The 26,231-nt window shown below is 43.9% G+C and overlaps 1 protein-coding gene across 4 annotated transcripts in view; it reads left to right on the forward strand.

Moving 5' to 3' along the window:
* Positions 1–26,231, forward strand: part of PBX1 (PBX homeobox 1) — a 329,269-nt gene that overhangs the window by 268,566 nt on the left and 34,472 nt on the right. Inside the window, exon 10 of one of the 4 annotated variants that reach the window (XM_020897161.2) lies at positions 18,921–24,050. The exons of 2 other annotated variants lie outside the window; for them this stretch is intronic. In XM_020897161.2, coding sequence (XP_020752820.1) covers positions 18,921–19,013 — 93 coding nt within the window. In that variant the 3' untranslated portion in view covers positions 19,014–24,050. Of the gene's footprint in view, positions 1–18,920; positions 24,051–26,231 lie in introns of those variants that run through there. One more of the 4 variants, XM_020897162.2, reaches the window with a different exon arrangement.

Raw genomic sequence — 26,231 nt, forward strand, 5'->3', positions numbered from 1 at the left:
AGTCAGTTCTTCACATCAGGTGGCCAAAGAACTGGAGCTTCAGCCTCAGCATCAGTCCTTCCAATGAATCTTCAGGACTGATTTCCTTTAGGATTGACTTCTTTGATCTCCTTGCATCCAAGGGACTCTCAAGTCTTCTCCAACAAAGCAATTCAAAAGCATCACTTCTCCAGCACTTAGCTTTCTTTATGGTTCAACTCTCACGTCCATACATGACTGCTGGAAAAACCATAGCTTTCACTGCAAGGACCTTTGTTGGCAAAGTAATGTCTCTGCTTTTTAATATGCTGTCTAGCTGGGATATAGTTTTTCTTCCAAGGAGCAAGTGTCTTTTAATTTCATGACTGAAGTCACCCCCTGCAGTGATTTTGGAGCCCAAGAAGATAAAGTCTATCACTGTTGCCATTGTTTCCCCGTCTATTTGCCAAGAAGTAATGGGACCAGATGCCATGATCTTTTGTTTTTTGAATGCTGAGCTTTAAGCTAGCTTTTTCACTCTCCTTTTTCACTTTCATCAAGAGGCTCTTTAGATCCTCTTTGCTTTCTGCCATAAGGACAGTGTCATCTATATATATGAGATTAATTGATACTTCTCCCAGCAATCTTGATTCCATGTTGTGCTTCTTCCAGCCCAGCATTTCTCATGATGTATTCTGCATATAAGTTAAATAAGCAGGGTGACAGTATACAGCCTTGATGGACTCCTTTCCCAGTATGGAACTAGTCCGTTGTTCCGTGTTCAGTTCTAACTGTCACTTCTTGACCTGCATACAGATTTCTCAGGAGTCTGGTGTTCCCGTCTCTTTAAGAATTTTCCATATTTTGTTGTGATCCACACAGTCAAAGGCTTTGGTGTAGTCAATAAAGCAGAAGTAGATGTTTTCCTAGAACTCCTTTGCTTTTTCTCTGATCCAACAGATGTTGGCAGTTTGATCTCTGGTTCCTCTGCTTTTTCTAAATCTACATTGAACATCTGATAGTTATCAGTTCATGTACTGTTGAAGCCTGGCTTGGAAAATTTTGAGCATTACTTTGCTAGTGTGTGAGATGAGTGCAATTGTATGATAGTTTGAACGTTCTTTGGCATTGCCTTTCTTTGGGATTAGGATGAAAACTGACCTTCTCCAGTCCTGTGGCCACTGCTGAGTTTTCCAAATTTGCTGGCATATTGAGTGCAGCACTTTCAAAGCATCATGTTTTAGGATTTGAAATAGCTCAACTGGAATTCCATCACCTCCACTAGCTTTGTTTGTAGTGATGCTTCCTAAGGCCCACTTGACTTTGCATTTCAGGATGTCTGGCTCTAGGTGAGTGATCACACCATCATGGTTATCTGGGTCATTAAGATCTTTTTCATGTAGTTTTTCTATGTATTCTTGTCAGCTCTTCTTAATCTCTTCTGCTTCTATTAGGTCCATATTGTTTCTCTCTTTTATTGTGCCCATCTTTGCATGAAATGTTCCCTTGGTATCTCTGATTTCCTTGAAGAGATCTCTAGTCTTTCCCCGTTCTATTGTTTTCCTCTATTTCTCTGCATTGATCACTTAGGAAGGCTTTCTTTTCTCTCCTTGCTATTCTTTGGAACTCTGCATTCAGATGGGTTTTTCTTTCCTTTTCTTCTTTGCCTTTTGCTTCTCTTCTTTTCTCAGCTATTTGTAAGGCCTCCTCAGACAACCATTTTGCCTTTCTTTTTCTTGGGGATAGTCTTGGTCACCACCTCCTGTACAATGTTACAAACCTCCATCCATAGTTCTTCAGGCACTCTGTCTATCAGATCTAATCCCTTGAATCTGTTTGCCACTTCCACTGTATAATTGTAAGGGATTTGACTTAGGTCATACCTGAATGGTCTAGTGTTTTTCCCTACTTTCTTCAATTTAAGTCTGAATTTGTCAATAAGGAGTTCATGGTCTGAGCCACAGTCAGCTCCTGATCTTGTTTTTGCTGGCTATATAGAGCTTCTCTATCTTTGGCTACAAAGAATATAATCAGTCTGTTTTTGGTATTGACTATCTGGTGATGTCCATGTGTAGAGTGTGTTGTTAGAAGAGGGTGTTTGCTATGATCAGTGCATTCTCCTGGCAAAACTCTGTTAGTCTTTGCCCTGCTTCATTTTGTACTTCAAGGCCAAACTTGCCTCTTACTCCAGATATCTCTTGACTTCCTACTTTTGCATTCCAGTTCCCTATGATGAAAAGGACAACTGTTTTTGGTGTTGGTTCTAAAAGGTCTTGTAGGTCTTCATAAAACAATTCAGCTTCAGCTTCTTCGGCATTAGTGGTTTGGGCATAGACTTGGATTGCTGTGATATTGAATAATTTGCCTTGGAAACGAACAGAGATCATTGTGTTGTTTTTGAGATTGCACCCAAATATTGCATTTTGGACTCTTGTTGACAATGAGGGCTACTCCATTTCTTCTAAGGGATTTTTTCCCACAGTAGTAGATGTAATGGTAATCTGAATTAGATTCGCCCATTTCCATCCATTTTAGTTCCCTAATTTCTAAAATGTCGATGTTCACTCTTGCCATCTCCTGTTTCATTACTTCCAATTTGCTTTGACTCATGGACCTAACGTTCCAGGTTCCTGTGCAATATTGCAGCATGGACTTTACTTCCATCTCCAGTCACATCCACCACTGCACATGTTTTCACCTTGGCTCTCTCTGTCTCTTCATTCTTTCCGGAGTTATTTCTCCACTCTTCCCCAGCAGCATATTGGGCACCTACCGACCTGGGGAGTTCATCTTTCAGTGTCCTATCTTTTCACCTTTTCATACTGTTCATGGGGTTCTCAAGGCAAGAATACTGAAGTGGTTTGCCATTCCCTTCTCCAGTGGACCACATTCTGTCACCTCTCCACCATGACCCATCCGTCTTGGGTGGCCCCACATGGCATGGCTCATAGGTTCATTGAGTTAGACAAGGCTGTGATCCAAGTGATCGTTTGGTTAGTTTTCTGTGATTTTGGTTTTCATTCTGTCTTCCCTCTGATGGATAAGAATAAGAGACTTGTGGAAGCTTCCTGATGGGAGAGACTGGCTGTGGGGGAATCTGGTTTTGTTCTGATGGGCAGGGCTATGCTCAATAAATCTTTAATGCAATTTTCTATTAATGGGCATGGCTGTGTTCCAAACAACATGCTTCCTGTTGTTTGGCCTCAGGCCTAACTGTAGTAGGGGTAATGGCAGTAAAGGCTACCTCCTTCAAAAGGACTATTTCCCGCACTGTTTTACTCAGTGTCCCTGACTCTGCAGTAGACCACGGTTGACCCACGCCTCTGCTGGAGACTCCTGGACACTCACAGGCAAGTCTGGGTCAGTCTCTTCTGGGGTCACAGCTCCTTTCTCCTGGGTCCTGGTGTGCACAAGGTTTTGTTTGTCCCCTCCAAGAGTCTGTTTCCCCAATTCTGTGGAAGTTCTGTAATCAAATCCCACTGGCCTCCAAAGTCAAATTCCCAGGGAGTTTCAGTCCCTTTGCCAGATCCCCAGGTTGGAAAATCTGTTGTGGGTCCTAAAACTTTCTTAACAGTATGAGAATTTCTTTGGTATAATTGTTCTGCAGTTTGCGGGTAGCCTGTTTGGCAACTCTATGGTGGGTCTAATGGCGACCTCCTCCCAAGAGAGCTTATGCCATATGCTGCATGTCCCAGGTCTGCTGCAGCCAGAGCCCCTGTCTCCACGGCCTGCCACTGCTCACCCATGCCTCCACAGGAGACGCTCAGACACCCAAAGGCTTGCATAAGAACTTACATAAGAAGGATATAATTTCATTTCTCACTCGGTCAATATTTAGAAAATAGAGAAAATATTATTTCTCAATGGAGGAGGATGCTTGAGAAATAAGGCCCCAGGTCTCATTCTGTCTGTTTCTATGGAAAGTTCTTCATAGTGAAAGCTGGATTGTTATCCTAGGAAAACTAAGTGATCTTAAAAGAAATTAACACTGCAATCTGAATTAGTATGACATTTTCTGTATTTCTAGTATATGGAAAAACTCAGTACTATAAAATAGAAATCAATAGTTGTCTAAAGGAACCGAGAGATACATTAGTCTGTCAAAACTTTCCTTGAAGATTTATTCCGTGTTTAATATTCCCCTAAGAATTAGGAGTTTCCCAATAAGTCATTGACTAGTTTATAGCCAGGTGAAAGAAATAAAGCTACATATAATTTAAAAGCTTACTTATGACTTTAGCTAAACTTAAGTCTAAAAAATGGTCTTTTGAGTGACTAGATGTTTTCTCATATTTTGGAGCCTCTATCTGTCTCCTTGCATCTTCTTTTACCATCTGAAAGGTAGCACATTCTTCTAGATGATTGAATTTTGACATTTCACCATCATCAGTCCCCTTGTCTGCCTTTCTCATTCCCTAGCAGAACACATACAGAAAAGCCAAGTCAGACTCCTGAGCCTGCTGCACAGCTGGAAGATTTCCGCTGCACATATTGCTGGGACAATCTAAAAGGAAAAAAAATTAAAATTTAAAAAACAACCCACTTTTATACTTGGATGAGAATCTCAGAATGAAAGAGATTATCCGCCAGTATCCACTGAAGATATCTCGGGTGGTGTCACAATAATTCAGCATTCTTGAATATGCAGTTTCCAAGCACTTGCCCTCATTTTGGAGGTAAATAGAATTCTCAAAACAACAGAATCATCCCCTAAATAAAGCACAGTGGAGCCTCGTTCCCCATTCTAGCACATTCTCCTCAACATTCTCTGTCTGCCTTTCCCCTACTACTTCCCAACATCCCACCCTACCCCCAGCCTTCTGTTAGCTGTAATGACCCTGCAAACACTAAATGGCATTTGAGTGCATTAAGCAGCAGACTCTCCGGTGACATGGCAATTATGGCTCTGAAATAGATTTGGTGCGTCACGGAAGATAAGGGTTTTGAAAGTTTCTGTTGTGATTATAGCCTGTAACTCCCACAAATAATAGGCTTCAAAATAAGAGGCTGCCAACGGCGCCTTTGTGGCTTTGTCTCAGTGATGGCACGTAAATTGCTATTAATGTCCTAAGTGTACTTGAATATGCCAGTCTTTGGGATGTGAAGTTGGCTCGGTGTCTCTCTTTACGCAGCATGTCATTGTTGGTCTGATAATCTGGGGTAATTGCTGTCTCTTGGATGGTCAGGAAAGTGTAAGAGGCTTTAGCTTCCTGTGTGATGGTAAATAGCCTCGCGGTTTACACCATGAGTTATGTGTGTTTCATAGTGAGCCACTGTTTGTTGTTCAGATGTGTATACAATCCCTATGAGTGCCCTGAGTAGATAACAACCTTTCAACAAAGCCAGGGCAAAATCAAAGGTTATGAAGATAAAATGAAGACTCTGGGGCTGTCTGTATCAGCCAATCAGTTAATTTATACTGAGAGTTAAAAAAAAAAACATTCCTTTGTTTGAATTTTTCATATTTGGCTATATGAGTCAATAAATTATCTGTTGTCTTAATAGAGTTATACTTTTCCAGCATCTGCAGTATTTCTCTGTGTTTTTGCACAGTTGTAGGTGCTATAAGTATTTTCTGAACATGTATTAGCTCTACATCAATATGATAAAGTGTGTGGAAGTTTTCCATGTTTTTGTACAGTTTGTAGATGTGTATAAGTGTGTGTGTGTGTGTGTGTTGGTTTTGTAGATCTGGGTGTAGAGGATGTTTATTCAGATATAAATATCTTTCTGCACAAAGACACTTCTATTTAGCTAAAGCAAGCTGAGCTTATTTTTCTTTGTCTCTAAAAAGTTAAGTAAAATAAATTTGAAGTTTTCACTTCCTGTGTATACATTTAACCTAAGGGTCCCCTAAGTCTGTGAGACATGGAAACATTGTATATAACTGTCCTATTGGCACTTCAAACAGAAATCCAAAAGCATCCCAGCCTTAAACGTGGAAATGTGCACTGCCTCATAGCCTGTTTAAGCTACAAAAGGTTCAATCCGGACCATCCTCTGTGTCTCAAGTGCCTTACGTGGCAGTGGTAATTCTGGGCCTTTACAACTGATGAATTAGAAAAGGATGAAACTCAGGAGGTGCCAAAATAGATCTTGATCTCAGAGTTGAAATACACGTGCATTTCAGTCGTGTGTCACTGGGTTCTGGCCGGATGGTGCCCTGTAATGGTGCTGCAGTTTTGCAGTTGGCTTTTGATTGAGTGCCCTCGAGTGCATGCCTCAAAAGGTTAGACATAATGATTTGTACTAAGAGAGTTTACAGTCATACCAAACAAACTTGGATTGGGGCTCCCAGCTTACTATACAGGTCTAAGCCCAGGAGCTGACATCACCAGTGGAAGAAGATATAATGTACTAACTAGAAAGATGGCAGGACACATGGTGATTTCTCAGAAGTATAACCCCAGAAGAATAGAGTTTGTCTTGTTCAAAACCAAATTTGGTAAGGTAGGTTTAGGCTTGGGAGTAGAAGGTATTAGAATCGCCCGAAGACTTCTTTGAGGCTGGTCTTGTGGACCGTAGGTTCTATCACCTTGAGAAACAGCAGGAAGATTCCCTGAAGGTGAACTTAAGAACCTGAGTCATCTGCCATCAGCCCTGAGATTGGTAGCAGCCATGCTCTACATGTAATACACCACAAGCTTTTGAAACTTGAAATGTCCAAAAGCTACGGCATATAGTGGGGATGAAGTTTGGCAAATTCTCGTTTCTGAGTCCTAGGTTTCTGGCTTGAGAGGTAAGAATAGGAGTTTGCACTGACTTGTGTACCATTATATATTCATCAACCAAAGTAAGAGAATCACCATTAGGATTCCTGCCTAATTACAAAGTTACCGTGGGCACCAGCAGCCAGCCGACCTTGTAGTCGCAGGGACAGGCCCCAAGGGAAGCTTTCATTTCTCTATTCATTCAACTCGAGCACTTAATTGAGCAGCTGCTCTATCAGGCCTGATCTTTGTCTTCTAATGGCTTGTGGTGAATGATTCATCATCTCCCTGAGGATTAAAATCAAAGCCCTTCACTGGCCTGCACACCTTGACCTGAGCGAGCCATCCCCTTCCCCAGCCCCACCCTGTTGCACTCACCACTCTATTCCTCTGCTTTCTGGTCTTCTTCAGGTCCTCAGAGCCTTTGGACAGGTTTCTTCTTCTGCCTGGAGGGCTCTGTGTCCTGGCTCTCTACTTGTCTATTTTCTCTTCACTTTTAAGTTGACTTTCCAGAAGCCCCAACCTCAGATCCCCGCTCTTCTCTCTCACGGCACTTATTACCATCGGGAATCTGTGTTCTTTTGATGATGTATTGAATGTCTTATTTCCCACAAGACAGCAAGCTCCATGAGACCAGACACCACATCTTTTAAAAATGTGTTGTGTCTACCATCGTATGCCTAGTACATCGTATAAGGTGGGCCCTGAATACATATTTGTAGAACTTAAGAATTAAAGGATTGCAGTGAATAAGATCTGGTGCTTACATGGATATTTACATGAACAAGAGCTGCATTTTGTTAAATGTCAACATGAACAGTCAAAAAGTCAGTAGTCCTGGAATTTAGAGAAGTAGGTGATGGTTTACCTTGAAATAACTTGCAGAAAGGAGGTAGCACTCAGGCCAGGCCATGAAAGATGTGGATTCCTAGAGACCAGAGGAGGCGGACAGGCAAAGGCACAAGACCTCTCAGCTGACTCCTGTATAGAGTAGGAAGTCTCACTTTGACGGTGGGAAATCTATTATTTCTTCAGAGCCACTCAGACTACTAATGTCGGTCCTCTTCCAGAGTATTTGTTCTCTACCAGGAATGGCTGATGACACTGCTGATCTTTCTTAACTTGTAGATTTTCACAGCAGAATCTCAGGGCTCAAGAGGCTTTGGTGGAAACCAGACTAGCATGGGGTATGGTGGTGTCCCTTGGATGTAAGGTCCCCAGGGACTGACCTAGTGGTAAGTGGCAGTCAGAGAGGATGCCCCCAACTGGCAGAGGGCCGTGGAGGCGGGAATCCTAAAGCCAGCGGCATGGGATAATCCAGGCAGAGGACTGGCTGTGGGAAAATGTGATGGTGCAGTTGGTGGGCTTAAGTTCCAGAGCAGGCTTGCATTTGCAAGAGCAAGTTACTACCTCATTCTTTTTTTTTTTTTTCTCCATTTATTTTTATTAGTTGGAGGCTAATTAATTTACAATATTGTAGTGGTTTTTGTCATACATTAACATGAATCAGCCATGGATTTACATGTGTTCCCCATCCCGTTCATTCTTTTTTGAATTGAAGTATAGTTGATTTGCAGTGTTGTGTTAGTTTCAGACATATAGCAAAGTGATTTCATTATGTGTGTGTGTGTGTAATTTTTAAGATTCTTTTCCCATATAGCTTATTACAAAATACTGAGTATAGTTCCATGTGCTATACAGTAGGTCCTTGTTGTTTATCTGTTTTATATATAGTAGTCTGTGTATGTCACTACCTCATTCTTAAATGAACTGCATTAAATAGGAAACTTAAGCAGAAGCTGGTTAGCTTGATAGAGGTGGTCACGGCCACAGGGAAGACTCCTTGTATGAAGATGCAGTGCAAAAGGTCCAAGCAGGAAAAAGAGCATAATGTTTCAAGCTAAACTAGGCTAGAATGCCAATTGTTAGGCTGATAGTACATGTTCTTCCCAGATAGGGTTGCCCAGATTTAGCAAATGGAAATACTGCATGGGACATACTCACAGTAAAAAGTTATTTGTTGTTTATCTAAAATTCAGGTTTAACAGGGCATCCTGTATTTTATCTGGCAACTCCATTCCTAGGTCCCAAGGTGGAGGCTGCAGCTGCATGTGGGTCTCAGCCCTAGAGAGACTAGAGATGGGCAAACCCTACGGGCCACTTAGGGACTGTGTCTGTTCTGTACCTTTTTCTGATTCCCAGGATGCCTGAGGTGACTAGGAGACCATAAGGCAGGATACTGTCCTACTCCTTGTGCCTAGCAGAGAATACTCCTTGTGGAGGTGGAACTGCAATAGGCAGGATCTAGTGTCTTTCTCTGGAGAAGGCAATGGCGCCCCACTCCAGTACTCTTGCCTGGAAAATCCCATGGATGGAGGAGCCTGGTAGGCTGCAGTCCATGGGGTCGCCAAGAGTCGGACACAACTGAGCAACTTCACTTTCACTTTTCACTTTCATGCATTATTGGAGAAGGACATGGCAACCCACTCCAGTGTTCTTACCTGGAGAATCCCAGGGATGGGGGAGCCTGGTGGGCTGCCGTCTATGGGGTCGCACAGAGTCGGACACGACTGAAGCAACTTAGCAGCAGCACTGTCTTTCTCAAATGCTCTCCCCTAAAAGAAAACAGAACAGTATAAATATGAATCATAGTTATTTGCTTGGGATAAGTATGAAGTGCCTGGTCTCCTTGATGCCTACTTATTAGCAAGAGAAAAGTTCACTTTCTAGATGTCAAAGCTACCTTGAACCCTGATGCTACCTCTGCTCTGCATCTTGAATATTTTCTAGGTGTACATGGCTCTTTACACATAGTTAAACTGAACTGTACAGGTACAGATACCCTACCATTTGTCTATACCCATGGTGGAGGATGGCTGTTACAATGCCACTAAAGGTTTATTTACTTCTTATGTTCCTCCAAGAGATAGTTATTAAAATCTATACTGTGTCAAGCACTGTGGTAAGCACTTTAGAATCAAAGATAAACTTCATAGCCCTGTTTTCATGGTCCAGTAGGGGTGTGAGGCTTGTGAAAGAACAAATGAAGTATGGCATCACAGTTCAGTTCAATCGCACAGTCATATCCAACTCTTTGCGACCCCATGAATCGCAGCACGCCAGGCCTCCCTGTCCATCACAAACTCCCAGAGTTCACTCAAACTCATGCCCATCGAGTCGGTGATGCCATCCAGCCTTCTCATCCTTTGTCGTCCCCTTCTCCTGCCCCCAATCCCTCCAAACATCAGGGTCTTTTCCAACGAGTCAGCTCTTCCATTGAGGTGGCCAAAGTATTGGAGTTTCAGCTTCAGCATCATTCCCTCCAGTGAACACCCAGGACTTATCTCTTTCAGGATAGACTGGTTGGATCTCCTTGCAGTCCAAGGGACTCTCAAGAGTCTTCTCCAACACCACAGTTCAAAAGCATCAATTTTTCAGTGCTCAGCTTTCTTCACAGTCCTACCCTCACATCCGTACACGACCACTGGAAAAACCATAGCCTTGACCAGACGGACCTTTGTTGTGAAAGTAATGTCTCTGCTTTTTAATATGCAATCTAGATTGGTCATCACTTTCCTTCCAAAGAGTAAGCGTCTTTTAATTTCATGGCTGCAGTCACCATCTGCAGTGATTTTGGAGCCCCCCAAAATAAAGTCTGACACTGTTTCCACTGTCTCCCCATCTATTTCCCATGAAGTGATGGGACCAGATGCCATGATCTTTGTTATCTGAATGCTGAGCTTTAAGCCAACTTTTTCACTCTCCTCTTTCACTTTCATCAAGAGGCTTTTTAGTTCCTCTTCACTTTCTGCCATAAAGGTGGTGTCATCTGCATATCTGAGGTTATTGATATTTCTCCCAGCAATCTTAATTCCAGCTTGTGCTTCTTCAGCCCAGCATTTCTCATGATGTACTCTGCATATAAGTTAAATAAGCGGGGTGACAATATACAGCCTTGACGTACTCCTTTTTCTATTTGGAACCAGTCTGTTGTTCCATGTCCAGTTCCAACTGTTGCTTCCTGACCTGCATACAGGTTTCTCAAGAGGCTAGTCAGGTGGTCTAGTATTCCCATCTCCTTCAGAATTTTCCACAATTTATTGTGCTCCACACAATTGAAGGCTTTGGCGAGGTCAATAAAGCAGAAATAGATGTTTTTCTGGAACTCTCTTGCTTTCTCAATGATCCAGCAGATATTGGCAATTAAATCTCTGGTTCCTCTGCCTTTTCTAAAACCAGCTTGAACTTCTGGAAGTTCTCAGTTCACGTATTGCTGAAGCCTGGCTTGGGGAATTTTGAGCGTTACTTTACTAGCATGTGAAATGAGTGCAATTGTGCGGTAGTTTGAACATTCTTTGGGATTGCTTTTCTTAGGGATTGGAATGAAAACGGACATTTTCCAGTCCTGTGGCCACTGCTGAGTTTTCCAAAATTGCTGGCACATTGAGTGCAGCACTTTCACAGCATCATCTTTCAGGATTTGAAATAGCTCAACTGGAATTCCATCACATCCACTAGCTTTGTTCATAGTGATGCTTTCTAAGGCCCATTTGACTTCACATTCCAGGATGTCTGGCTCTAGGTGAGTGATCACACCATCATGGTTATCTGGGTCTTAAAGATCTTTTTTGTACAGTTCTTCTGTGTATTCTTGCCACCTCTTCTTAATATCTTCTGCTTCTGTTACGTCCATACCATTTCTGTCCTTTATTGAGCTCATTTTTGCATGAAATGTTCCCTTGGTATCTCTAATGTTCTTGAAGAGATCTCTAGTCTTTCCCATTCTGTTGTTTTCCTCTATTTCTTTGCACTGATCACTGAGGAAGGCTTCCTTATCTCTCCTGGCTATTCTTTGGAACTCTGCATTCAAATGGGAATATATTTCCTTTTCTCCTTTGCTTTTTGCTTCTCTTCTTTTCACAACTATTTGTAAGGCCTCCTCAGACAACCATTTTGTCTTTTTGCATTTCTTTTTCATGGGTATGGTCTTGATCCCTGTCTCCTGTACAATGTCACAAACTTCTGTCCATAGTTCATAAGGCTCTCTGTCTATCAGATCTAGTCCCTTAAATCTATTTCTCACTTCCACTGTATATTCATAAGGGATTTGATTTAGGTCATACCTGAATGGTCTAGTGGTTATCCCTACTCTCTTCAGTTTAAGTCTGAATTTGGTCATGATCTGAGCCACAGTCAGCTCCAGGTCTTGTTTTTGCTGACTGTATAGAGCTTCTCTATCTTTGGCTGCAAAGAATATAATCAATCTGATTTCGATGTTGACCATCTGGTGATGTCCATGTGTAGAGTCTTCTCTTGTGTTGGTGGAAGAGGGTGTTTGCTATGACCAGTGCGTTCTCTTCGCAAAATTCTATTAGCCTTTGCCCTGCTTCAATCCATACTCCAAGGCCAAATTTGCCTGTTACTCCAGGTGTTTCTTGACTTCCAACTTTTGCATTTCAGTCCCCTATAATGAAAAGGACATCTTTTTTGGGTGTTAGTTCTAAAAGGTCTTGTAGGTCTTCATAGAACCATTCAACTTCAGCTTCTTCAGCGTTACTGGTTGGGGCATAGGCTTGGATTACTGTGATATTGAATGGTTTGCCTTGGAAACGAACAGAGATCATTCTGTCATTTTTGAGATTGCATCTAAGTACTGCATTTCCGACTCTCTTGTTGACTATGATGGCTACTCCATTTCTTCTAAGGGATTCCTGCCCACACTAGTAGATATAATGGTCATCTGAGTTAAATTCATCCATTCCAGTCCATTTTAGTTCGCTGATTCCTAGAATGTCGACATTCACTCTTGCCATCTCCTGTTTGACCACTTCCAATTTGCCTTGATTCACGGACCTAACATTCCAGGTTCCTATGCAATTTTGCTCTTTACAACATCAGAGCTTGCTCCTATCACCAGTCCCATCCGCAACTGGGTATTGTTTTTGCTTTGGCTCCATCCCTTCATTGTTTCTGGAGTTATTTCTCCACTGATCTCCATTAGCATATTGGGCACCTACCGACCTGGGGAGTTCCTCTTTCAATATCCTATCATTTTGCCTTCTCATACTGTTCATGGGGTTCTCAAGGCAAGAATACTGAAGTGGTTTGCCATTCCCTTCTCCAGTGGACCACATTCTGTCAGAACTCTCCACCATGACCCGTCTGTCCTGGGTGGCCCCACGGCATGGCTTAGTTTCACTGATTTAGAAATGACTGTGGTCCTGTGATCAGATTGCCTAGTTTCTGTGATTATGGTTTTAGTGTGTCTGCCCTCTGATGCCCTCTGGCAACACCTACCGTCTTACTTGGGTTTCTCTTACCTCAGACGTGGGGTATCTCTTTACAGCTGCTCCAGCAAAGCAGAGCAACTCCTCCTTACCTTGGACAACGGGTGTCTCCTCAGGCCGCCCCTCCTGACCTTGAATGTGGAGTAGCTCCTCTCAGTCCTCCTGCACCCGTGCAGCTGCTGCTCTTTGGACGTGGGGTAGCTCCTCTCGGGCGAGGCCCCTGACCTCCGGGGTGGGGTAGCTCTTCTCTGCCGCCGCCCCTGACCTCGGGCGTTGGGAAGCTCCTCTCTGCCGCCGCTCCTGCGCTGTCGCAGCCTGGCGCTCTCGGTCACTACCCCTGACCTTGGGCGAGGGGTAGCTCCTCACGGCCACGCTTCTGTGCGGTCCATCGCAGCTGGCGCACTCCTGCGCGGTCCATCGCAGCCGGCGCACTCCTGCGTAGTCCATCGCAGCAGCAGCAGCCGACGCGCTCCTGAGCGGTCCATCGCAGTCTGCATGCTTCTGCGCGGTCCATCGCAGCCTGCGCGCTTCTGTGCGGTCCATCACAGCCTGCGCACTCCTGCGCGGTCCATCGCAGCCTGCGCGCTTCTGCGCAGTCCATCGCGGCCGGCGCACTTCTACGCAGTCCGTCACAGTTGCTATGCAGTCCCAGGGTGCATTCCAGGGGGATGACCTGGAGGACATGGAGGAAAAGGAGAAGTTGCCCGGGGTAGGTACTGGTGCAAGGATACTTAAACTCAGTCTTGAAGAACAGTCAAGATGAGAGTAGCACGAAAATAGATGAGTGGGGCACCACATTCAAGGGAAAGGAAACAGGCATGAAATGATAGCTCTGTTGTGGGATTTTCTAAGTAGACTGATATATTGGAGTATTAAGCATGAGCATTGAGTTTTAGAGTCAGCAAGGTCAAGGACATGGTAGACCTAATAAGGACATTGAACCTCACCTTGAGACCAGTAGGAAGCCATTGAAGGTTTAAACAGAGAGGCGACATGATCAGAACTACATTTTTGAAAGATCATGCTGCAGGCAGCTGGAGAGAGGATTAGAAGGGTGCCGGAATAGCCATGGATCTGTTTACTGTTGTGAAATTTCCCAGGGAAATTTTGAATCCTTTATCCCTTGGGGGGCTTTCCAATAGGGTCTTTTCATCCCAGAGCATTCCTTGGTAAGTGCTCACAGTATAATCTTGGGGAAAGTGGATGCGTATCGGGAAAACGTAGTCCTATCTTGATGGACCAGTGTTGGATCTAGGGTGTGACTCCACTGTGAGCCAAAGTCTCCCCATAAGTGGTGACTCTGTCTGTGTGTGTGTGTGTGTGTGTGTGTGTGTGTAGAGAGAGGGAGGTGGGGGAGCATGCATCCATGTCTCTCTGTTTTTCTTCCTGGCTGGCCCCAGCAGGGCCCGGGTGATTGAGGACCTGGAGCACGTCCACCTCCTCACCCACGCTGAAGGCATTGCCGTTGATGGCATGTGGCTCATATGCAGATCGCGCTCGCCTCGGTGCTGACCTCAGCCGGTTTGCGACACCTCAGCATATTTCTGGGTTGCAAATGAGAGTTTCTTAGTGCCAGACTCACTTGGGCTGTCACATCAGGTGATGAATTCTCTGCATCAAATGAGTGCTGCTAAGGTAAGCTCAGAGGAGGAGCGGGAAAAAGAGGAGGATGGGACCAGTGCTCGGCAGCCGCTGCTCTGGGCTACCAGCAATACTGGCTCCACAGCAGTGGGGGAGAGGCAGGTGGCCTCTGAGTTCTGACTCAAGGATGGCGTCAGAGGAAAGGAAAGTCAGGGCCTCAACAGCAGTTCTGTGCTCTTGTGAATGTGTGGGTTCTGCCACCCACCATTGCTCCCTCCCCTTCTCCATCACTAGCTTCCTCTGTCTCCTTTGACAGGAGTGCTTTGCCTAATGGATATATTAGATGGGGCTCTGGCAAAACTTGGTGTCTATCAAATTAGGTGCCAGATTCATTAGGATAGGGTAGTCATTTTTGTTCCTAAAATGATTTGTTCCCAAATACCTTGAATTTGTGTTTTGAAAGTCCAGATTTTCTTAACTAGAAAATTTGCTGAAAGTTTGTCCTAATTTGATATTCCATTAGCCTCCTCTCCCATGATGTTCCAGGTTAAGCCTGCTGCTGACTTAGGCTTCCCCAGGTGGAATGAAATGTTACATCAAGTCTTGCTACCCAGGTCACAGGCTACAGAATTAACCTGAAGACCTGAGAGTAAATGTGAACTCTCTCCCATTAGAGGTTTTGGGATAAAAAGGGCATATTTGTCTTTGCGGATTCCTGTCCCTGTCACCCAAGAGGGTGGTTTCTGACATCAGCATTTTACAAAGTGAGTGTATCCATTTAAAGGCTAATTTGCGTCAGAGAGTGAAGGAGGAATTTAGGTGCACAAGAAAAATTAAAGCCAAAGCCTTATTTTCCCACCCCCATCCACCCCATGTTCGTTAATGAGACCATCTTCCAATTTCACTGTGCCCAGAGATAAATAAACTCACAAAGGCGGGTTTCCTACTTAATATTCACCCGCAGTGGAGGAAGAGGGAAGGAATTGCTCCCCGGGGTTAACGTGGCAGTAAGCGAGGTCAGCTGTTTCCCAAGACGGTGCAGCCTCTGAACGTCTTACATTAAAGCCGGAATGATACAGCTGAGGCAGCCGAAGTGATTTATGGAAAACCCAGTTAGGGTAGGTTTGCTCGCAGTTTCTGATCTCGTGGAGGTTTTAACAGCAGCAGCAGATGATATACCATGGCAGAAAGCACCTTCAGAGACAAGCATCCTTCAGCATTTCCTTGTGGGAGAGAGACTCGTTCATTTTAAAAAGTACTTTCATTCATCTACCTTGAAACTCAGGCTACAGTGTCCTGAATTTGGCAAGAAGTTGAGGATCATGGCTGATATCCTGGAGCAGGGTGATCTGGGACTCCAAGTCCCCTATTCCATTAAATCCCTGAGTCCGGGGCACACTGGAGCCATTGATCACCCCATCTGTGGTGTGTGTGTACATATGTGTCTATATCTGTGTGTCTGTGAATGGAGGGAGAGTGAAAAAATGACATTTAAAGAGACTCATTTTGTTTCTTTATTTTTAATATGGTTTTTTAAGATCTTATATATTTCTCTTTACCAGACCAACTCTCATAATTAAAATGCTAGTTTTGATATCAGCCTGAACTGCTTCCTGTCTCCACCATCTGTGAGTTTTCTTTCCCCTCTGGCATCCTGTGCACTGGTCTGAGAAAACAGAACTTTTGAAGAAAAGAGATCAAATGTCTGCTCTTTGAGTTATTTCAGCTCAGAGATGACTCAAAGAGAAGTCTCCTATAACCTCCTGGTCAACACACTGTGCTGTGCTAGATCCCTCCTAATGAAACACCGCAGAGTTCATTTTCTTTAATAATGGCTTCATTTGGGACACCACTTACTGTTATTTTAAGGAATTATAGTATGACTCAATAATAGTCGTGGTGGTGATTTGTGAGCAGTGTGGTGACATGCCTTTGTGCCACATGCTAGATCATGGATATTAGCTGATGTAGAGAGCTCCCTCCCCCACTTGTCTCATACCAGGTGGAGTCTAAAATACATGATTATCTTCTTTTACAAGCACCTAACTCTCTGCCTTATGATGATGTACTTATGGAGCCCCTGGCATGTCTCCTAAAATTCCATGCTACTCAAACACAGACACACACACACACACACTCTTCCATCTATTTAACTAGTTAATTAATTTATCTATCTATCTGATAAATATACTAAAAAATTGTTAGGACACGTGTCAAAATGCTGAGAGTAATTTTCTCTGGGTTATGGCCATGGTACACTTTGGTTTTTTTTACAATTCTCCTATTTTCAAATATTATATTGCATGTACAATTATTGTATTTGCAAACATTATATAAGCATATTTTACTTTTATCATTCAAAAGGATAAATGATGCTAAAGGATTTTCTTCAGGGAAAAATAAACATTCAGCCAAAAATGGTACCAAAAGAAAAGGTGTATTCTTGGTTGAGAGGGGATGCTAAGATATTGTTGCTGCTGTGACCAACCTGAATGAGGAAACCAAACTAACTCGGTCCTTGATTCTGATCATACTGATCAGATTCTGAGTCTTGGGCCCCAAAAGATAGCAAAGCCTCCTGTTCTAAGAGAAAGAATCCTCATTGTTCTCTTTCTGATCTCTCTTTCACAAACAGCAGGGGAAATGTCCTCCAACATAGAGGGGCAGTGGGAGGAGCTGCCTGACTCGGTGGCTTGGAGATGGAGATTTGAACTTGAGAGCAGTGTTCATTGATCCAAGACTGAGGGAATGTGTTCTTGGCATCGCCCAGGACCTTCTGCCCTCTTGGTGTCCAGATCTGCTCTTATAGTGAGGTGTGGGGGAAAAATTGTACCCTCGTGCTGAAGTAACTGGTGGGAACTGCTTTGATTTAAAAGCCTTGGTTTTCCTGGGAAAATTGGAGCATGATTTGGATGAACTAATAATAGAAGGAGCCAAATAGATGGAAAGGGCAGAGAAAAAGGAGTCTGATTCAAAGGTTAGAAAGCCTGTGTCCTATCTCAGTTGTAATCCGGCCTGTGTCCTATCTCAGTTGTAATCCGGAAGCTTGATTTCCACTTACACCTGTGCTTTTTTATGAATGAGATGTGAATGGATGTTTGCCGGCATCTATTAAGTGCCAACCATGCTCCTAAGTACTGTGTATTATGCTAGAGTAGAAACCATGGTCTGTCCCAAATGGCAATAATAACACCTGCCCCAGGTACCCCTGAGGGAATAAAAGGAGAAGAAGGTACAATAAAAATAACTTACCAGGACTGCCTAAAACCTGGTCTGTTCAGTATTAACATTTCCAGTGTTGAGGGTGTGTTAACTCCAAAGAAGCACAGTGATTGGGGGAAAAGAGGCCTTTTAGCACACCTGTAGTTCAATGCTTTAAAATAATAAACACTCATGAATCAACCACTAAAGCAAATCATTCTTCAGCTATTTAATGATGGGATTTTTTTTAAAGGAGTGGTCATTAAAGCAAATCCTTTTAGAACACTATTATTGTTTTACTGCATCTGGATTTAGAGTCTCAGAAGGATGATCTAGAAGTGTAGATCAAAGTTGTAGCTTCCTGTCTCACCACCTTTTAGATATAGTCACACAGACCAGCCCTCATGGTGTTGGCACCATTGTTTTACCTGTTGGATTTGTCTCATCACCCTTTGTACTTTTCAAGGCTTCCCTCAGAGAGCTCATCCTCCATGAAGCCTTTGCTGATGCTCCATCAAGAGGAGATGTTGCATTCATTTGAGTCTTCATAACAGCTGGGGGTACCATGTATTAGGCTCTGCTTGAAACCCTAGTTCATTCATCTGCTTGTCTCATACCCATCCTTGAAGCCATAAACTGTATCTCAACGCATCATTATATACCCTTGAGCATCTAGGACAGAACCTTGCATAGAACAGGTGCCTGGGCTCCCATCACACATACCACATCCAAAACTGGAAAGAATCTGAAAAAGCATTTAAGCTACCCTTTCAGTTTTTCTAAAGGGGTACCTGAGGCCAAACAGAGGAGAGTGCTTTGCCAGAGCCAGTAGCTAATCATTGTCAGGCAGAACTAGAACCCGGTCCCTTGGCCAGCAGGGTGGCCGCCATCGTCCTGGAGCACACAGAATTTCCCTCTGACGGCTTGGACTGAATCACAAAGCCTGTGAGAAGTGGAGGTGCCAATACTGTGTCCAGAGGCTCCCTGGGAGGACCCAAACTCATCTGAGGGTGGGGTTGGGGGGGCGGATGTTATTGACCACAATCACAGCCACCCACTGGCTGTGTCCCCACGTGCCAGGCCCTGCACTCAGCCCTTTGCCTCAGTTGTCTTATTGTCATTGTCTGCGCAGAACAGCCACCCAATCTCAGAGGACTGACTTCTCTCCCTTTTTCCCTTCTAGGCTAATGGAGGTTGGCAGGATGCTACTACCCCTTCATCAGTGACCTCCCCTACAGAAGGCCCTGGCAGTGTTCACTCTGATACCTCCAACTGATCTCCCAGCAGTCGCATCCCGGCTGACCCTGTGCTCCAGTCGAGGCAGGGCCAGGAGGGAGGGTTTCTCAACGCTGAAGCGGTCAGACTGGAGGTCGAAGCAATCAGCAAACACAATAAGAGTCTCCTTCTCTTCTCCTCTTTGGGATGCTATTTCAGCCAATCTGGACACTTCTTTATACTCTATTCCCTTTTTTTTTTTTTTTCTGGGTAGAAGCCACCCTTCCCTGCCTCCAGCTGTCAGCCTGGTGTCGGTCATCTTCCCCACCCCTTTCCCTCTGTCCTAGACTCCCTGGGTCCTTGCCCTCTCTTACATCCCTGAAGGATATTTTCAACAATTATAGGAATTTAAAGAGGAAAACACAAAGAACATAATAAAAGCATTTGTATATTTTCATGCTGGTGGTTTGAGGAGCCAGACATCGCCCCCCTTGATCCCTCGCTCCCTCTGCTAACGGGCAGTCCTTCTCTGCTTCTCTCGTTTACTCTCACTACCTCTTGGCAGGAATATGCCACATTGCCCTGCTCATTCCAGGCCGCCCTGCCTCCTCTTGCTCTTCCTTCCCTGAGGACAATACTGCTTAGGATACAATTCCTCTTCCTTCTCCCCCAGGTATGCACTGGGCGCTGTCATTGCTGGGCTTCTGAAAGTGCCAGTGTCTGGATTTACCCCCGCCAGGGTGATTCCCAGGCAGGAAGTCAGGCAGCAAAACAGGGCTTGAGGAACAAGAAGGGCAGGATTCTTAGAGGCTTTTGCATCTTTCCAATGACAGCTCTTGGTCTCAAGAGGCACGGTGTTTGGAGACCGTGCTGTAAGCAATGTTCAGAACCTATTGCCAAACCAGGTCTGAGTTAGGCATGGTGGTGAATGCATCCCTAAGGAGTGGAAGGCTCTTATCCTGCAACCCTTCACCTTATCCCACCTCTCCCCGCCTCCTCACACACAGGTATACAAACATGTAGACACGTGCACAGACACACATTCACTTGCCCCAAATCAGTCACATGCCACATTGAATACCTATGTTAGTAACCATAGCATCACACCTTGTGAGCGCAAGAGAGCAGAACAACCACTCTGAGTGAAGGTCACGACATAGAGAAGCAGTCTGCGCCTGGGGCTTCCAGGCCCCCAGCACGCACACAGCAGCATCACACACAGGACTTGGACGTGATGAAGGTCAGGTTTCCTGAACTGTTGGGTGTTCCCACCACCCCTGGAGCTCTTGGGGAGCCACACACAGTACTTAAGTGCCTACAATGGATTTGGTTCTGGTTTGTTTTTGTGTTTCTGTTAGGGACAGTGCATGAATTATCCAAAGTATCATATGGCACCACATTCTTGTCCTGGAGGAGAAAGTTGTTTAAGAACATGGCTGAGACAAACTTTGTGTTTACTTACTCAGAAGACCTGAGAGTGATGGGGAACAGGGAGGTCATGCTTTCAGTTAGATCATTTGTGATTTTTATTCCCTGGGAATATCTAAGAGTAAAGAGTATGCACTATAATGCTCTTTTCTAATGTTACCAAACTCACAGTCTTCATAGCCAACTGTGCCAGAAGAAAAGATGGCAGCTCTGTCACTTGATTAAATGGGAAGTGTTCAGATCTCTTGGTGCCTCATTTTCTTCATCTGTAAAATGGGGGTTATGCCTGGCTCACCAAGAGACTGAAAAAATTGATTTCCTTCATACCCAGTACGTAACTGTGATGTCAGGGGAAGTAGCTTCCCTAAGATAAACTGGCCCATGCCGTGTCGGGACAACACATGGTTTTCCTGTTCTAAGTTTTGATTAGCAGTAACGCCTGAGGTCATCACCGTGAGGACAAAGAGAAGAGTCAGTGTTGTTGCCTCTGCTTGTTTGTTTTGGTCTGGCTCGTTTCTTAGAATAGAGAGAAGTTTCTAAATTGGACAAGTGTGATCGGGTTCTCTTAGCTTGTACTAGAATCCAACATGTGGCCTCATAAGCATTTAACCCCCTGTCACATCTGCCTCTGGGAGAGGTATAAAACCCTGAGGGGTGAGGATGACCAGCTAACATGGTCATGGATATTCTGCACGGCACGACAGTAATGATTAGAAAATGCTCCTGTGTGTGGGTGTTGGGAGGTAGGGGAAAGCAACCAGAAGGTATGTGTATTTGAAGGAAATGCAAAAAGTAAATATTTGGCAAGATGGCATCATACCTGGATAGCTAAGAGGAGTAGGAAGACTGTGTCTACAAACCTGTGCCATAATCAGAACAGAGCTTGATAAAGAGGCTTCCTGGAAGGAACCATCTTGTGACCATCCTACAGTGATTAGAACCAGGGAAGAACTTGGTCTGAGTGGCAGGGATCTATTGAAACTACCCACACAGGAATATGGTAGGATTGTATCCCATGGACCTGGGGCAGAGTAGCAAAGAGACACAAGAGGGTTCTCTTGGAAACAGGAAGAATGATTCCAGATTTGGTTTGAATGACCACCGTTGTAAGCTGATGAAAGAGATCAGAGCGGTGCTACCTTTGCACAGGCGGTTTCTCTCCCTGCGGTGGTTTGCACTGCTGCTAACCTCTCACTGCACCCTCCCCACCCAGCACATCACGCGGTGCTCCTCCTTTCCCCTCCTCTCCCCCATCACCTCGAACTTGGCCTCGAACTTGGCGGCCACCAGCTCTCAGTATTAAGCAACGCATGAGAGCGCTGACAGCGGAAGGGTGGGTCTGGAAAGAGCGTGCCTCTGGGAGTACAGTCCCCTGGGGATTCTCATTAGATCGGTCGTACAGATACCAAAATGTGCCCCAAGATTCCTTCATTTTCTGATGGAAGTGGGAGTACTCCATTTTCCCCGCAGCCAACTTCCCCTGAGAAGTAAAACTAGCCCTAAGGTTTGCCCACCTTGTGACTTCATCACATCCTCCTTTTCATACCTAACTCCTCCCCCTGGTGTGGAATTGACTCCTGTGCAGTAGTTTTGCCAACTTCTTTACTTTTTTTTTTTTTTTGCTGTGGTAGTGTTTTTTTAATTTTCCGGTTGCCTTTTCTCATGTATCTTTCCCTGCCCCCCTTTCCTTCTGAGTTTTATTTTTCTGCCCAGAAAAACCTGACTTCGATACCAAAAAAAGATGAAACTACAGAAACTCAAATTTAAAAAAAAAAAAAGCTTAAAAAAAAACAAAAAAATACTCGACGATTCTTTCAGCTTTATTAACATTTTCCATTGTTTCTTGCGACTTGTGTCTCGTTCTTTGTAGTATTGATGATGAACATTTGATAATGAATGTTCTTGTATATTCAGATAAAGAAAAAAAAAAACCAAAAAAGCGGTCTGAATTTAATAGTGTTTATAATAAAAATTTTAAAAATGACCCTCTTAGCACGCAAAACAGGATGGGGAATTTCCCCTCTTCTTTCTGTGACAATGCACATCATTCCTGCATTAGTTTTTAACACCCAGCTACCTACATTCACCATTTCCCCCATTTTTCTTTTATTTTCTTGCATTTGTGAATTAGTTCAAGAATGCTAGAAAAGTGTCGAGTTGTGCACATCCATTTCCTGTTTCACAATGTTTAAAAGTGACAGTAATTCATTTTGTAAACTAAAAAAAAAAGTTTGGAATAGTGAGCATAATAGGTACAGCCTAACATGTTATTATGTTTATTAACTTTGAGACCCAGAAATAAATTCTTTACTTTTCTTTATCCTGCTCTTTAAAATATAAAAAAAAAAAAAAAACATTGTGTTATTTTTGGTTTGTTTATGGGAGGGTGCTTTTTTAATTGTCAGGCTTATGATCTTGGTGTTTTTATTTCTTCAATATGTATCCGAGGTGATGTGAAAAGATGACATTTGTAGAATAGGCTGTTTCCATGTACTTCTGTCTGCTTCGGAATTCAGCTGACTTCAAGGACAAGCCCCACAATGACGTCACATGACTCACCTGTGTTTCTGGGGTGTGTGCCATTCCAAAGTCTCTGGAAAAAAAACAAATACAGGGACTTGAAGTTCCTTTTTTCGACCTTTAACACTTCAAAGAACTGGTCCAGGGTACCTTTTTATACTGTAGGGAGAAGTTTTTGCCTTGGTTGATTGTGAACGTCACATTAAAATGCTTTCTTTTCTTTCTTCCTGATTGATAACAGCCTTCCAGGAAGCCTTCCCAACTAGAGAGGGTTTCTTTCTTCCAGAGGAATTTCACAGGAGATTCTGGTGGGACGTGCACCACTGGCTGAGTGGACTAGGCCCAGGAAGCCGTCCCGAGGGCCATTCAGCCTGGAGATGTTTTCAGCCGGACTCAGCACTGTGCTCCGGTGCTGACCAGTTACACTGGTTTCATGGGCAGTGCCCCTCTTTCTAACCTCTGATTTAGGCAGCTGCTTAAAGCAGATTGTCAAACTGGCTTGATTCGGAATGTTTTTGTTAAGTTAGGGGAGAAAAGAAAGCAATGTTATCTGGAGAGAGTTAATTTAAATGGTTTTCATTCCACAAATGATCAAGCATTCAGAAAGCAGCCAGAACCTAAGCAAGAAAAGTGAGCAACACTTTAGGAAGTGTCTCTACCCTAATGCATGCACCCTTGTTTTTAAGTCATAACATAACAATGACGATGAGCTTTTCACATCACCTTTATGGTTTCAGTCCCTAGCTCAAAGCTTTCTGGACTCTTTTATTTTTTTTGTAAACTTTTTCTTTTGTTAAAATTAATAAAACATTCAATGTTTCCCCCCTTTTCTCTCTTATTCCTTTCTTTCCTTTGGCGTTTTCAATTATTTTGAAGTGTTTTCCTTTGGTTGCTGGTTTTATTCTCCCACTCCTCCTCCCCTGTTCTTATTATTCAGAGTATAAACCTGCAAAGCTCTGCTCTGTTTTGGTTTTGAAAATTTAAGCTTTTCTGCTTCTGCGAGAGCACAGGCTTCTGTCCCTTTTGATTCCAACTGAAATTTTGTGTTCTCTAATGATACTAACACGGTGTAGGTTTTACAGTCTCCTAATTTGTACTGGTAATGCATATTCCAAATAAATAGTTTCTTTTGTTGCAAAAAAAAAAAAAAGTATACTTGTATTTGGTGTAAATTTATTTTCTTACCTGCTGATAACTTGTCTTTCCCCAAACTAGGATTTAGGTTAATGTGGATTATAATTTAAACTGTGGCCCTCATCATTTTAAAGTCTACCTTTGCAGTGGGACAAATTGAGTTACTTACCTCACCCACAAAGGAAGGAAGGGAGGGAGAGAAGAAAAGAACGAAGGATTTTTACATGCAAATATTAGCTGTGCTGCAGGAAGGCAGAGCACCCAATTTTGTCTACTTGACTGTGATCGGCTCCCATCAGCCAAATACCAGTTAAAATATTAGGGTGTTCGATAATAAATTACAAGTTTCTGAGTCACAGCCATTTTCCACTGGCTCTCCTTTCCTTCTCTTTGTCTGCTTTGATCTGGTCTTAAGGAAAATTGTGGTACCAGAAAGATGCTGCAGAGGAAGGAATGAATCTAAGTTAGAAGAACCACCCAGTTCTCGGCGCTCAGAAGTATGACAGACGCTACTCCACTGGGCGAACACACCTACCATGTGTTATGTGTGCCATTCCATGTGATCATCTCTTGCAGTGGTTTGTCTACACTCACAGCGAGCCCCTGACCTTTGGGGTTGTGGTCTGTTACAGAGTTTAATGTCTCAGAGTGTTCTGGCTGGATCACCACTTCAGCCTTCAACACCTAAGTCTGCTTCCAGGCCCTTAACACCATTTTTTGTGCATAGAGTGCGATGCGGCTTCTTGTCTGCCATTCCTCATATTGTTCCTCTAGGGGCATCGCATACATCATTTTCTCATTCTTACGCCTTAAGCTTCAGGAGGCTCTGCCCAAAGCCCCAGAGAGGCAGGTCTATATTGAAAGTACCACTCACTCACCCTTTCGTCCCTATCATGATTCCAATCAATAGAAAATAGATGAAAAGAATGGACCATCATGGGGGGTCAAATCATCATTTTTCTTAACAGATAAGCTAAGGGCCCAATGGCCTCAAAAATATAAAGCTGTCTTGCCAAGGTTGATTTGGAGCGCGTGTTCAGTAGTCAAAATGGAGACCTCATGTCTCCTCTGCAAATCTAAACATGGGGCATGTTTATGGAAGTTTGGGTATACAAGGTGGTGTTAGACCACTTCGTCTTTTAGTTGCCTGGAGAATTGCGAACCTCAGCCACCCACCTAGTTTATTACTTAAGAGTGGTACTAAACTGTCCTAACAGACCAAGACTCGAGTGCCTCAAATTCAGTACAAGTCTGTTTCTCACTAATAATGGTAATAGCCTCCAACAAGCATTCCTTGTCAGGATGCCTTGTCTTCATGCAGTGATTCAGGGATCCAGTTCCTTCAGCCTGCAGGAATTTGTGGTCCTCCACATCTGACCTGCAGGAGGGGAAGGGTGTGTAGAAGGGTCACCACTTCTTGAAAGCCTTAATTAACCAAGAGCTCCCTTCCATTCGTATTCCTCAATGCAAGAGTCGAGGGGTGGGCAGAAGGATGGAAAAGTGGTCCCTGTCTAGGCAGCCACTTCCTGGCAGTAATAGCTCACAAAAACTCCTCGAGTAGTTGGCCGTCTCTATCACACCCAGTACTGAAAGGATTCGTGAGAGCAAAGGGCAAGTCCACAGAGCTGTTTCATTGCCCTGGACAGACTCCCGAGGAAAGCATTTTCAGTGACATCCCAGGGTTGGCTTTGTTACTCTTCGGTAGAGAAGATCCAGAAGGGGTATAACAGCAGGGACCAGAACTGAGCCGCCCAATACTACCTCCTCAACAATCTCCAAATCTGGTTGTTGCCTAAACTCCTGACTTCAGTACTCAGCCCACGGTCAGCATGAATGGAGAGCTGCTGTTCCTCAAGGCAGCCTGCCTGGCCCCTGGGGAAGTCTCGCCCATGTTTATTGCTCTCTAGAAGGGTCAGATCTAGTGGCTAACTTCAAATGAAGTCTAAAGCATTAAAATCACAAAATCTGATATGCTCAGCACTCCACACCCTCACCACCCACATAAATTTCTACCTGCTTCTCCTTGTAGACTTCCGTGACCTCCCCCACTTGAACAAGAAAGCAGAACACCAATTTCCCACCCCTCTTTGTTATCCAAAATATGGCCTCCTTTCTGGAAATATTCAGCTTGGAGGATGGCACAAGAGTTGCGTCTTAGGAAGTCATTGGGTGAGGCAAGGAAGGTGCTTTACCTTCA

Source organism: Odocoileus virginianus, chromosome 5, assembly GCF_023699985.2.
Source record: "Odocoileus virginianus isolate 20LAN1187 ecotype Illinois chromosome 5, Ovbor_1.2, whole genome shotgun sequence".
NCBI lineage: Eukaryota > Metazoa > Chordata > Mammalia > Artiodactyla > Cervidae > Odocoileus > Odocoileus virginianus.